Source organism: Thunnus albacares, chromosome 22, assembly GCF_914725855.1.
Source record: "Thunnus albacares chromosome 22, fThuAlb1.1, whole genome shotgun sequence".
In the NCBI taxonomy this organism is placed as follows: Eukaryota; Metazoa; Chordata; class Actinopteri; order Scombriformes; family Scombridae; genus Thunnus; species Thunnus albacares.
Window position 1 is genome coordinate 14,583,183 of NC_058127.1, and position 14,086 is coordinate 14,597,268.

The following is a 14,086-nucleotide window of genomic DNA, read 5'->3' on the forward strand; positions in this document are numbered from 1 at the left end:
CCCTACTCATTCAATTTAATAAATAAAACAAGGCTGTTAGTCACATCAAGTGATACCAGCACAATTTTATTCAGTGAGAAAAAAATAACACTAAAAAAAAACAACTAATGTGATCAATATTATTAGTTAAAGTTCTTGGATAAAATCATTTTATAAACAGAATACAGATTTCCAACAGAAATATTAGGCATCATTTTATATCTTCAAAGCTTTTTAAGACGATGTTAAGGCGGTCGTTCTGCTCAACTTGAATGGCAAAGAGGACACGAAATGTATATTTTTTGTGCCCTAAGCCTACACGTCAAGATCATCATCAGGATCCTCCTGGTCATAGTCGTCATTGGCATCAGGCTCGTACAGAATTCGTCCTGAACCCGGGCCTGAGTGAAGCAGAGCTGTTTTCCTGTCAAAGGGAAAAAAAAGGGGACAATTTTAACACGGTGAGTAAAAATATCAAAACATATCACTGAAGAAAAAAACACCCATTGTAACGGCGGAAAATGTTTCTCACTTCTCTTTACTGAAGACAAAGGGAAGTGCAAGTTTTTCCTTGGCCTCGCGCTCTGTGTCCGATAAGCGAAGGTTGAACGTTAAGTTGGCTGTTGGGTCCGTCTACAGAAACACAAAAAGGAAACTGTTCAGTCCTGCCGTGCTTGAGCCCTTTCTTTATTAATCTGAGTATGATGTGTAGATAAACATCTGTTGCACCTCCTGTTCCTCAGGGTCAGTCTGTTTGGATCCAAGATGGCTGGGCTTACTCTGTACTACGACTGTAAGATCTTCTTTGATACAGAAAATCGCCTCCTAAGGACAAAGAAACTTATGAATAACTTCTGACAGTGCAGGAAAACAAACCAGTCATCCCCATGGAAACACTACTTACTTCTTGCATAACTTTCCCCGATTTTGAGCGTTTTGTAGTCTTTGCCACTGCTTCATCTCCCTTCATTCCTGGTGCCACAGTAATGACTGAAGTAGCCAAGTGGCATACGCTTCCCACAGTACCCCACTGATGCATATCTGTATGCAGCAGACCGATGATAGCTCTAACAGCTCCCCCTAATGAAAACAAAGAAACACACCCTTAAATAGTTGAATTACAGCATAGGTTCTCAGTTACACTTGACTCAAAATAAATCAACCAATATAGCTTGACAATCAGATGGTGCACTTTGCAGTTTTCTACTAACGTCTCTCATGACAGATAATCAAAACTAAAAGCCATAATTGCTGAAGCATCGTCTTCATGCTTTCCACCCAGTAAAAGTATATAAAAACATAAACATAGAAGATAATTAGTCACCTTTTTTAAGTTGCTGGAGAGTCTTGCAGACATCGGGAGAGCTGCGATGTCTCAGAATCCACGAAAGAGAGTCGATCACTAAAGTAGCTGGTTTGTGTTGTGATGTTTGCTTGATGAGGTGCGTAAGTTGCTCCAAACAGAACTGGTGAACTGTGAAAGCAGGGTGATCAGTCCAGCCGAGGGGGTCGGTGTAAGCATCGTGAAAGTGTAGCCTGAAGACACAGAAACAAGTGATTAGAAGTCAGTTTGGTTATGAGTTAAATAAAATGCCTCATGCAGGGAATTTTAATCTTAGGGCCACAACATATTTTTTATCATTGATTCATCTGGAGAAATCTTTTGTGTGGCAGTTAAATTTTTGAAATAAACAATATTTATATATACATAAGAGTAATTTGTAATATAAAGAGTTTTTCACTATGTAATTGAACATGTTTTGTTAGTTAAACTGTTAGTCAAAGCTGAGTATTTTCATTTCTAAAAAATATCTGAAGGGAATCTTCTATTTACAAAGATACAAAATAGAAAACATATCAAAATTGTTGGCCATTTATTTTCTATTGACTAATCGATTTATTGTTGCAGCACTAATCTTGGTTACCTTTGAGTAGCTGATCCTTTCAAACCATCTTTGAGCTCTTCCTCACTGACCTCAAAGCCAAGTACATGGACAGCTTCCTCCCTAAATTCACAACATAGGTACAGGCAGGTATTTATGGTTATTTTTCAGCAAATAAACACAGTACATACTGTATATAACCAAGCAGCTACTGTAAGCATGACTACCTGTTCAGTGCAGCACTGATGAAACTCCTCAGGAGATGTCGACCAGAATAATTAATAGAATCTATGAATACAAGTAGAAATCACATAGTTCAGTTTGTTACTGTGAGCCATTTGAAGTCTATGACAATAACAACAATACAATGCACTGGACTGATAAACACTGTCAAATCAGTGGCGACACTCCTTCAAAACTAACGTTAACGCTGCAACAGCAGTGCAGCAGATAAGTTTCACAGGTAAAACTCATTTACCTTGTATTATAAGAAACCCTCCGCCATCAGTTCCTTGCAATAATTCAGGCAACATGATATAGCAGTCAACTGTATAGAGTCCAGATAGCTTCAGCTACTTAGCCTGCTTCTGATTCACCACCTATTCAAACTAGAATATCATGATAAACATCGGAGAACTCATAACGGCAGAAAGCCTGACATCTCTCAAGAGCGACAATGGCGAAAAAGAAGTAATATTGTTACGAGAAAGAAAGCTTTTTTGCCTTATTCAAACTCAACATGTTTCACGATGTAGCATGTCAAGTCTAGGTTGTATCGAGTCGAAGACTTCATATCCCAGGGTTCACTTAAACTACAATATCATGAGGGAAATGTAGTTCGGTAACGTTCAAATCTGTGCTTATGCCGGGGAGAACGACTACTCAATAAACTACATTACCCAGCATCCCCATCAGGCAACCACTCCGCTGGCACACTGAAGAGGCTTCGGCTATGCTTCTGCCGCGCACAGAGAAGACAGTGGAATTACACCAGTAGTGTTGTATGCCTTCAACGAAAGAATCGGGGAAAAAACTTAATCTGAGAAGTTCCCATCATGGACCTATATTAACTAGCATTCTCGTAAATCTAAAGAGGTTTTACAGTTGTGCCGTATTTTAATACTGCGCATTGCATGTATGCAGTGACGAAGAAGAAGCTTGTTAAGCGACAAGGGAATTAACGTTAGTATTTTGTCGGGCTAATATCGTCAAGTGTGGCGACAGTTTAGAGGCGGTTTGCCTTGGGGGACGTTAGCGGACTTTAACGGATCTCCAACGAGGGAATATTACAACTTCAACACCAACAGTGGAGTGTTTTTTTTAAGGAGAGTTTCTTCTGCTGCTGCTAAAGTTGCCCGGCGGTAAGGTGCAGCCACGCCGGGAGAAGGCACAGTGCGACGGCCGCCTCTCCGGCTAGCTCGCCTGCTGCTTCTGTTTCTTGGATCGCGGCCTTGTCGATGAGGCGACAATGCTTGACATAATGTCTGAGCACCAAGGTAACGTTATGTTTTGCCAGTATAAGTGACAAGTATGTTTAACAAATTGCTTCTGTACGACGCCGAAATGTGGCTGCCGTGTTTTGCGGATATTATGATTGCTAACTTACCGTAAGTTATGGCTAACGGTAATGCTACGTTTGGTTGCGTATGCCTCCACAATTACTTGACTTGCTCTATAACTACCGATGTTTGTCATTAAAATACAGTGGAAGTAAGTAAAGTAAGCCCTGTAATGTTTAATGCAGCTAATTTAATGTTAACGTTGTATTTATTGCAGAGTCAAGTTAACGCGCCGATCCATCTCATCAAATAGCTGCAAGCTAGCTAACGTTAGTCAACTACCTCGGTGAAAACACACCAACTTGTCGGTTTGAAGTTAATGCAGCTCATGAAAAAACACCATTTTCTAAATTAACACGATATTTAACGTTGACAACACCGTCGGTTAAACGTTACGCCTTGCTAACGCCAAGCTAACTTGATGGACGGTGTTGAGCAAGCGTGATTAGCCGCTAGTGGCTGATGGTTAGCACCTCTCAACTCTCCCTCAATTCAAAAATAGATGTTACCAATGCACCACTATCCTTCTGGCGTTTGAACCAGACTCGTTGAATCTACATAAGCTCGCATTAGTCCAAACTATATTTTGTTATCGTTGCTCCTGTCGACATAACGTGTTAGCTTCCCCTCTAAATGTCAGCTAACGTTAGCAGCAGGTAGCATCAAGACAATACAAAACTGACAAGTTTAAATCCAGACTTTGCGTAACGTTCAGATGGTGACCAAATGACACCGGTTGCGGTTGTTGGGAGACGTAATTAGCCAGTTAACCAACTGATGACTGATCTGTTCATTTTCTGCTTAAATGGTTATCAGTAAACTGTTAAATGAGCTCAACATGCACATCACTAATAACCCTGATTAAGTTATTGAGCCGTGTTAGCAAGCTAATGCTAGCGATGGTTCACTCGTGTCTCATCATACCCAAAGACAACCGTGTGCTTGCTCTTTCTCTGTGTAGGTTTTTTTCTATGAAATAAATACGAGTGGCACACTTGTGACTTACAGATTTGTTTTTTTTTCCTCACCAGATTCACTGTTGACGTGCAAAACTGAACCTTTGGTGAGTACTCTGTAACGTTGCTTTGAAAGTATGAGTTGTTCATTCAGTAGGTTTTCTGTTGTTGAAGCTTGTTTAGATTAGTTGAACCTTCTTTAATAAAGGTGTGTGTTTTATGCAGCCCCCAGAGAGGAAAAAGAGGACCGTTGAGGACTTCAATAAGTTCTGCAGCTTTGTCCTGGCCTATGCTGGTTACATCCCCAGTCCAAAAGAGGTACGCTGCCTAGAATGTCACTGTGGATTTTAGAAATTATGTTATTGTCTTGTTAAATTTGTGAAGAAATAGCTAAAATGTGCTTCTTGTTATTTTGCAGGAAAGCTCATGGTCACCAACATCGTCCAGCTCTGCACACAGTTCAGGGCTGTCAGCAGATGGTGGTGGTGGAGGCAGCAGCTCCATGGGTAATACTTGGGCAGATGGAAGCTCCGATATCCACACCATCCACACATTCGTCCGCAAAGCTCGAGCAAACAAGGGCAAAAACATTCGCCGCATGCACTCTGATAGCACTCTGCTGGACAAGATGCGCCTTAAAGACTCCCTATACGAGAGCCAGGCCAGCACTAAGGCGGAGCGCAAAAAGGACAAAAAACTTAAAAAGTTGTCACTGGGTTCTGCCATGACGGCGGCAGATAGTGGCAGTAGCGAAGGCGAGAAGAGAGCCCGCATCAAGCGCAGCAAAAACTCAAAACAGCCAAAAGCTAAGAAGCTTAAGAGTTCAGCAACTCAAAGTGAGACAGACTCTGAGGCGAGGCACACACACACAGAGGTACGAGCCGGGACGGAGGAGCTGACGGCGCATGGGGACTCAACCCCGAGCGAGCAGGGCCTGGGGAAGATGCAGCCAGAGGAGTCCATAAGGGAAGCAGAGATGAGCTCCAGCGAGGGCGAGACCTGGATCGCCGATGAAGACATTATGGTGGAGTCAGGTGTGTCTTTGTGCTTTTGTCCTTTGAAAATAAACTCTAATTTCTTCACATGCCAAAACCCTCTTACTTAATATCCGCTATAATATCCTGTAACTCTGTTCTCTTTATCGACACAGGTGACGATTCGTGGGACTTGATCACCTGTTACTGTGGGAAGCCATTCGCGGGACGGCCGATGATCGAGTGCAACCAGTGCGGCATATGGGTGCACTTGTCGTGCGCAAAGATCAAGAAGTCCAACGTTCCCGACATCTTTTACTGCCACAAGTGCAGGGACGTGCGGCGGTCAGGACACAAAAAAGACACTTAGAAGTGAAGCGGACGGGAGGGACGAGGAGCACCCGCCCTGTTTTTTTTTTTTTTTTTTTTTTTTTTTTTTTTGCTGTCACACTCGTTTTCTTTGATGCCTGCAGCCAAAACAGCCTAAATTATCACCTGGATGGCAACTGTATTGTCAGGTTGTAGGATTTCTTTTGACAATCACAACCATTCTTATTTATCCCTCACTGTACTTTTCATTTTTCCCCTTTTTTTTTTTTTTCTTTCTTTCTTTGGCTACTGTGAAGAACTGGATAGAAGGCAACAGTGACAGCGGAGAATCATTTATTTGTTACTAATTAATTGGCTTTGTTGTGTACTGTGCTAGTGACGTGAACATAAAGTTTTCATATTCACTGAAGGTGCATTTCGACTTATAAATGATTTCTTGAGACGACAAATCAGTGAAAATTTTCATTTAGCGTCACAAGGAGCAGCATTTTCTTCTTGATAGCCATTTCCGCTCTTCTTTAAATCAATGCAAGTTTTACACATTGACTCAATGTATAAGCTTAAGAGATGGAAAATGTCACTCCTGTTATTTGTTTAGAAGTACGTCATGATGCTAGACGGGCAGCTCATTTTTATTTTTGATTGTATTTTGGCGATTTATTCCTGAGTTTGCTTCGGTCGTCAGTGGTGATCACTGAACCTTGCGATGTAGAGATCTCACTACTCTAGAGTAAGTGATCCTTGATTTAATAGAATCGGCTAACAGATATTATTTTTGCAACTGCATCTAAAATTTCAAATTGCACACAGACAATTCTTTTAGCAGTGCACTTTTTTTAAACCCAAATACGATTTCCACTGCATATATGGGTGGTAATTGGGATTTATGATGAACTACAGCTGATTAAATCTGTACTTGGCGTGTGGCTGTGTACATTCATGATTGAGCGCTTAATGTTTCTCCCTGTCTGGCTTGTTAATCAGTCACTGATAGCCATTCACCATGAACAACATTTACAGTGAAAGCTGTTCAATTTTGATGTGTTTCATGTGTTTTTTTTTGTTTTTGTTTTCATGTTTAAAACCTCATCCGATACGAGGGAGGGTAACGTTGCTGTAAGATGAATGGTTTGGCAGTGCTTTACGATGTCAAAAGTGGCTCTGAGGCTTGTTTTTGAATTGTTGTAAAATATTTGTTTTGTTTTTGTTTTTTTGTTTTCTATTTCACGTAATTGTTTTATTTCTTAGCTTTCTGAAAAGCAGGATTTAGATAAGCGCCCCGCATCAGAGAACGGACATAAGATTGTCTCACATCGAGAACAAAAAGTTGTAGTGTACAGAAAATAAGTTGACGCCACGTAGGTCGTGGCATTTGTTTATGTTGTTTGGTTTTACCATGTGCTTTTTCTTTTTGTTGGCAGGGAGAGTCTTGGTAAGTCCAGTAGCAGTTGCACTCTCTCTACAACTTCAACTCTGTGTACATATCCTTTCTTTTGACAACTGTACATATGTGAAAGTGAAGAGAGAAAATACCCAAGCAAAATCTATATTTTCTGCAGTCTGATATTGTTTTCTTTAATTGTAGCTTGAAAATAAAAAGTCTTTGGGATCATACAAACGGTTTTCGGAGTCATTCACACATAAAGAGACGTTTCAAGTTCGGTTTTTGTCACTTTTTATTAAATGTTGGCACACAGCAAAAGTGTTTGTCATGCTTGTCTTTCACCACTAGAGGGAGACGGTCAACAGTCACTTGTTAGTATGGCAGTGAGTTAAATAGGAGTTCATGAATAAATATGGAAGATATATGATGATTTTGCAGATGAATTGATTTAAAAGATGAGGCACTCTTTATTCCTTGTAGTCTTCCTGGGAGGCATTAGGTTCATCCTGTAACACAAATAAATGCATGTGTGAAGACTCAATTCTTCATACCTGACAAAACAAGGTCTTTATGAATTATTAATGCTAAACCATTGTTATCGTCTATTTGAGTGAGTCTACAAAGGGGTAATTAATGACATGGAAAACCTGAGTAAGGTATGCAAGTTTAAAATGGTTTATGCTTTCACGACTGCTATTGTAACTGAAACATTTAGACATTGATAGAGATTGATGATGCTCATTAATATTGCACCGTTGCTTTACTAACTGTAAAGACTTAAAAGTCATTGTGATGAAGGTTGATTTTCTTCAATAAAGTTATTCAACATTTATGGAGTAAGATCGAATAGGCTGCAATATCGTCCATTTGTCTCAGTATAGCCTCTAATATAGTGGTTTCATCAACATATTTATAAGAGAAATTTTAAATCGTCACTCACATTTCGATTTCGGAAGCCGCTCATCTGAAAGCTGCCGATGGAATCCAGACGAGCGACCTTCCTCCTGTAGACGCAGCGAAGGCAGAAAGACAAGTTCAGTCCAAAACACTTAAGTTCTGTGATGCACATTAGCCAAAAATCCATTATAATACATTCATATTTTATTTATTAACACTGTCTCAAATAACCTACTGTGTTCATATGAGCAGTCCTATCAATGAATATCACAAAAAAAAGAAATTTAAACACATTAAACCTGTTTTACTTTACATGACTAAAATCCACAAAAGCAGCAACAACTTCTCATAGTTACTAATTATCAAAAGAATAAAGCAAACATGATTTCTAAATGCAGAAAACAAAATTTAAAAATGTCTACACATTTGTTGTTGAAAATTATATCATAGTAGATACTGTTTATATTAAATATATTTGATTAAATTAATCCAAATACTTAAAAACTCTTGACGACGCATCTCTCACATGTCTAACACTGCTCCTCTGATTTTGTCCTCACCTCTTTTCGTTGCTTTTACGCTTGTACTGGTATTGGTTCTGGTTCTGGTTCTGGTTCTGGTTCTGATGTTGGCGCTGGAGAGAGAGTTCTGTTGGGGTGAGGAAAGCCTCTGACTGAGAGGGGCGGCCGTCCACATCCCTGCCCATGTCCCCTGCATCACCCACAGAGAGGTCTCCCTGGTCTGAGTGATCAGACTGGCGGGCAAAGAGCTCTTGGTCCATCCAGTTGACCTCCTGAAGACAGTAATCAAATAGTAAGAGGCCTCACAGGATACATACATAGGATTAAATGCAGTCATTTGAGTTATTCGTAGGCCTTTAAAGGGTGCAAGATTTTCGTGTGGTAAGGCCTACCCTTTTATTTCTGAATCCGCTTGGCAAGACAGCTGCAGATATCTTCTCCAGTGACAGGTAAAAAGCCAGGAAAGGTATCACACATCTGGAGCAAAGCATCTGAGCAGAAGAAGAGTGAGTTTAAAGTCTGATCCAGTGAAGCGACACGGTAAAACACAAGCAAAAAAGTAAATTATAAAAGCGACCACACGCTTACCTTGAGTCTTTGGTTTTTTTTCTCTACGAAGTTCTTGCCCTGAAAGATGCTGGTTGGTTGAAGCTCTGTGTCTTTGTGCTGTCGACCAGTTTGGACTGGAGGGTATTTGTAGCCATGCATGTAGGGTGGGTTTATATTATGGGACTGCCATCATGGGCTGTTTAGGCTAAGTGTGTGCCAATTAAATCTGCCGCCTTGCCGCCTGGCATTGTCATCATTAGTGTCGAACCTCTAAAGCCACCCTTCAGAGATTTTATGTGCTGACAACATCCCTTGACACACGCACATACATATACACATACCTCACCGCCTCGCCCTTATCCATTTTCCTTGGAGCTGATACAAGGAAAGATGGGAGCATGATAAGGTCATTGTTGAGGATGTTGTAACTGTTTACAGGATTACTTTAGGGTTACCCTGTGGCTGGTTTCAACGGGTTTGCCTTCATCTGGATTGAAATGCTTTTGGTTCAAACCTGTATTTAAATGTATATTAAATATACATTTAAATTATATTAAATTATATTATCTTCTCATATCACTTATAAAGGCTAATAAGGCTGAAATCAATATTATGATATTAATTATGTGATTTATGTTCATTGCAATAAACTGTCTTGTTATGCATTACATTACAAGACTTTTACATACATACATAAACTTTTCACTCATGTAAAAGAAAAAGCTTAAAGGACAGGTTCACAGTTATTCAAGTCTGTCTTAAAACAACAGTCAGGTGTCCATATGAAAGAGGTTTTCCTCACTGTAATCATTCCTCCTGTTCATACTGGCTGTTAAAAGATCCCCTTCAAATGTGTTTTCAATGTAAGTGATGGGGGCCAAAATCCACAGTCATTTAGAGCAAAAATGCATTTAAAAGTTTATCCGAAGCTTACATGAGACTTCAGCAGTCTGATCATCAAGTGGATATTAGGGAATGAAATGCAATGTTTGTATTTGTATTTGTTGAGGCAGCAAAATTATTTGTATTTGTATTTTAAATAAAAGCAGAAAGAGGCTTAAAACTCCTGTTTTTGTTTTTATTACTCTTTTTATTTTAGAAAATTAAAGTGTTACAATAAGTGTTCATGAATAAACTACCTTAAGAAGGAGGTCCCCACTCTCGAAATGGAGTCTCCCAGATCATAGACGACTGCGCTGACTACTGAGCTAAAACTTTACCCGCTGCCATTGCAGACAGACCTCAACCTATTTATACACCCATAACTCAGCAACAGCACGCTGTGTAATGTGTAGAGAAGAACTTGAAAGGCGATTATTGCTTTGCACTTTTCATTTATTGCCTATTTTTTACAACATAATTTTGTGGGAAGGAGAAGGGGAACAACAGGTTATGGAGAGTCCCTTGGGAGCACTTTGAGTGTGTCAGAGGCTCAGCTTTATCTCTGGGGAACACCCCCAACTCCAGAAGTGATGTCCAAATTAGGAAATGTGCGTCATGTAGCAGGTGGATGTGACTCCCCTCATTGAGATCTGCTGATAGACGTTATTTGTGCTTCGCCAAATAATGTATTTGTTTTCGAGTGCATCCCTGGCGGATATCTTCCACATTTACAGTCTTTTTAGCATCAAATTCCCTCTTTGTGTTTCCCTGTTGAGCTGTGGTGGATGTAAAGTAACAAAAAGAGGAACTTTGGCAATAAAAAGTGTAACGTTGTAATATATCTACTTGACTTGACTCATTTAGATGCCAAAGCTTCACATTAGTGTCAGATAAACCTTTAAATGCATTTTTGCACAGAAGGAGGACTGCTGATTTTGTCCCCCATCACTTACATTGTAAATGCATTATGAAGGGATCTTCTAATGCTCAGTATGAACAGGAGGAATGATTACAGCAAGAAAAACATGTTTCAATGTTCATTTGGGTACCTGAATATTGTTTTAAAACAAACTTGAAAAATTGTTAACCTGTCCTTCAAAAACTACAGTAATTTTGTTCATTTTGTAATTTTAACTTGCTTACAATCATTAAGTTGGACAATAGAATTTTAAAAAATGAGGGCTTTCTAAAATATTCTTCTAATCAAGTAACTTTTGTTAATTTTAACATTAAATCCTCAAAGTCTTATTTTCTCAAAACAAGGGGGAAAAGTTAGCTAATTCTGTAGAGTATCTGCAACTTTTCCCTAAAACAAATCAATTTGTTAAAAGTAATTGTTAGCAGTTTGAAGTTCCCCTATTTAGCATTTAGTATATAAACATTTAATGAACAGTTTATAACGCACTATAATATAATTGTTAGCAGACATAAGGACATTTCAAGTGTTTATTAATGTACAGTATGTGTCAACAACTATAACTTCTCCTATGAAGACATATTTATGTATTTATCACAACTGTGTTTCACCATATTGTCATTCATTAAATTAACACCAGCCACAGGTGCTCACAGGAGAAATGTGTTAGTGTTACCGAAATTTAAAATTTGTTTAAAAAAAACAAACTGTTTATTGCTCAATATTAATATATGATTCCATTGAAAGTCTCTTAGTCATTGTCCAAACCTATCTGTAGTTTAGATTTGGCAATAGGTTCATTATATTTTGTTCTTAAATGGTTGTTAAATGGTCTTCTAAAGAAAAAACAGTCAATGCTCCTTATTAACTCATCCAATGGCCCAAACTTGTCACTGTTACTCTCTAACCTTGAAGAAATTATTGCTTTTATTAACTAATTAATCTATAAAATATCTAAAATAATGAGAAAAGCCATCAAAAGGTATCGGAGCCAAAACGACACATTTAAACTGCTTAACTATGTAACAGAACAACCATAAAAACCATGAAACTTATTCAGTTTCAAACAAAACCAGCATATGTTTCATTTTTTTACTAACAGACCATCAGAGTTGGAGTTGATTATTACTAATCAATGAATGACAGTTTTCTATCTGCACTAATTCAATAGGTTTTGGTTTGAAAGACCAAAAGAAAAGCGCAGAGACAGAGATCAGAGATAGTATCAGGATCCCAGTGTGTGTGGTCATCTGGAGGACTTGATCACTCTGTTACGCCCGACTTCACCGGCGGATTGCCACCCAATCCAGACCACACACAACCCCCCCTTCCACCCCTCCTCCTCCTCCGCCTGCCTGCTGCCTCTGTCTCCAGAAAACAAAACAGAGAGGCGACAGTGAAGCAGGGATGGATGGAGAGATTGGCTGAGGATGGGGTGGATGGTGGATGAGTGGGTGGAGGGGGTAGTCAGCATGGAGAATATGCGCTTTCAGACACGTTTTCACTTTTCCTCTTTTCCCGCCCTGTCCTAATTATTTCTATTTTGGGACACTGAGGCTCACCAAACATAGAGCTATTGCTGATAGATCAGGCGTGTATAAATAAACCGAGGGAAGGCTAGCAGCATGTCAGCAGGGGCAGAGGCCAGATAGGCTGCACTGATTACCTCCATTATCAGGGACAGGGCTCATTAGGGGCCTCTGTGTGGGTGTGTGACTATGTGTGTGTTATTTTATTGTATATATAATACAACAAACTTGAGGAGAATCCTTCAGAGTGGGGACATTTCGTTGCCAAACAATTCTGTTAGGGGTTAATTTAGGGTTCAAGATCAGGTTTATGTGAGGTAAAGGTTATAAGGTTAAGTTAAGAGGCTGCCAGCATGATTTGTCGGCACAGGTTTTCTCAAATTGCACTTTCAGGTGTCTCATAAAAATATTTATTTGATTATATTCAAAAGTATGCTATGATTTCTGTAGTTAAACTGTGATATTTTCTGACTGTGCTTCTCTTTCAGACACCATTACGCTAAAACTAGCTAGTTGTTGTATACTCAAATAACTGTTTCAAGCATGATACTTAAAATAAATCATATTAAACATGTATCTCTGTATATTAAATTTATGTTAATATATCCCCAAAATGTATTACATCTTATGATTTGTGTACACAAAGCACAAGGAAAAAACATCCACCATTCATACAGAAAAAGTGTACTAAAACTCAATAAATTACAACTTTGCAGTGTCTAAAAATAGCATATTAAAGGGCACTTAATTGTAGTAGAGTATTATATATTGTTAAAACATTAAGTACATTTTTATTACATCATAAATAGCATACTTTAAGTTCATCAATCATCAGTGCAGTGGACATGAAAGTATACTTTGTATACTACATTTAAGTACAATTTATACTTTTTCCCCCAGATTATCTGTTAGGACAGGAGAAAGTTAGTTTAGGGTTACTGTCTGGAGTTCTAGTGTTAACTAGAGTTGTAAATAAATAATATAATATAGTAATATAATAATAAAATAATATACTCATTGATGGTCTTGAATAGTATAGCAATACAAAAATGTGCATTTATGTGACAAAATCTGACGACGCCACAGCTTCATCCATGGTTTAATATGTGCGGTGTGTGTGTGTGTCTGACATAGGCTACTTTTGGGGACATATTTCAGACTTAGGACCAGTTAATTGGGGACGGCTTATCCAATTGGGGACAAAAGCCGTGTTCGCAACTGGGAAAAAGCTGATTTTGGGGTCAGTGGTTAAGGTTAGGATTAGGTTAAGTCTCCAGGAAATGAATCTAAGTCTATGTAATGTCCCCAAAAGTGACCATGGTCTGATATATGTGTATGTGTGTGTGTGTGTGTGTGTGTGTGTGTGTGTGGTGAGTAACTTCCCTCATACCCCGCCCCAAGTCCAGTGCCCTATAAGTATCAGGCATTACAGCAGGTGCCAAATATAGACTCAGCAGAGACCGTTTCCCCCCCAAGAAAAGTTTGCAGACAAGATTTACAGACAACAACGAGACATTTACCAGATTGAATCAGTCCAGAAATTCAATTCCAACTCAACCATTTATGTTCCTGTTGATCACAGACACCCTGACTGGTCCTTGTCAGCGGGGATAAAAGAAACAGCAGATATTTTGACTTCACTGCCATAGCAGGAAAAGCGCAGGTGTAACTAATAACATTAACGACATGTGTGTTGTGTTTAGGTGTTCTAGTAAAGCTTCACAGAC

General features: G+C 39.1%; 2 protein-coding genes across 3 annotated transcripts; one reads left to right on the forward strand and one right to left on the reverse strand.

Moving 5' to 3' along the window:
- Positions 1 to 45: 45 nt before the first annotated feature.
- Positions 46 to 2,668, reverse strand: elp5 (elongator acetyltransferase complex subunit 5). Of its 2 annotated transcripts, XM_044340723.1 has the most exons (9): positions 2,586 to 2,665; positions 2,341 to 2,461; positions 2,090 to 2,150; positions 1,905 to 1,985; positions 1,304 to 1,515; positions 884 to 1,059; positions 709 to 804; positions 512 to 612; positions 46 to 403 (listed from the first exon to the last, which is right to left on the reverse strand). In XM_044340723.1, the coding sequence occupies exons 2-9, from the start codon at positions 2,393 to 2,395 to the stop codon at positions 295 to 297; spliced, it is 891 nt and encodes a 296-aa protein (XP_044196658.1). In that variant the 5' UTR covers positions 2,396 to 2,461; positions 2,586 to 2,665; the 3' UTR covers positions 46 to 294. The 2 variants fall into 2 exon arrangements, with proteins under 2 accessions (XP_044196658.1, XP_044196657.1); XM_044340722.1 differs by having other exon boundaries at positions 2,341 to 2,668.
- A 162-nt stretch (positions 2,669 to 2,830) lies between these two features.
- On the forward strand, positions 2,831 to 7,299 carry phf23b (PHD finger protein 23b). Its single transcript, XM_044340721.1, has 5 exons — positions 2,831 to 3,358; positions 4,453 to 4,484; positions 4,603 to 4,695; positions 4,796 to 5,411; positions 5,528 to 7,299. Exons 1-5 carry the CDS (start codon positions 3,331 to 3,333, stop codon positions 5,719 to 5,721), a joined length of 963 nt encoding a protein of 320 aa, XP_044196656.1. The 5' UTR covers positions 2,831 to 3,330; the 3' UTR covers positions 5,722 to 7,299.
- Positions 7,300 to 14,086: the final 6,787 nt, after the last annotated feature.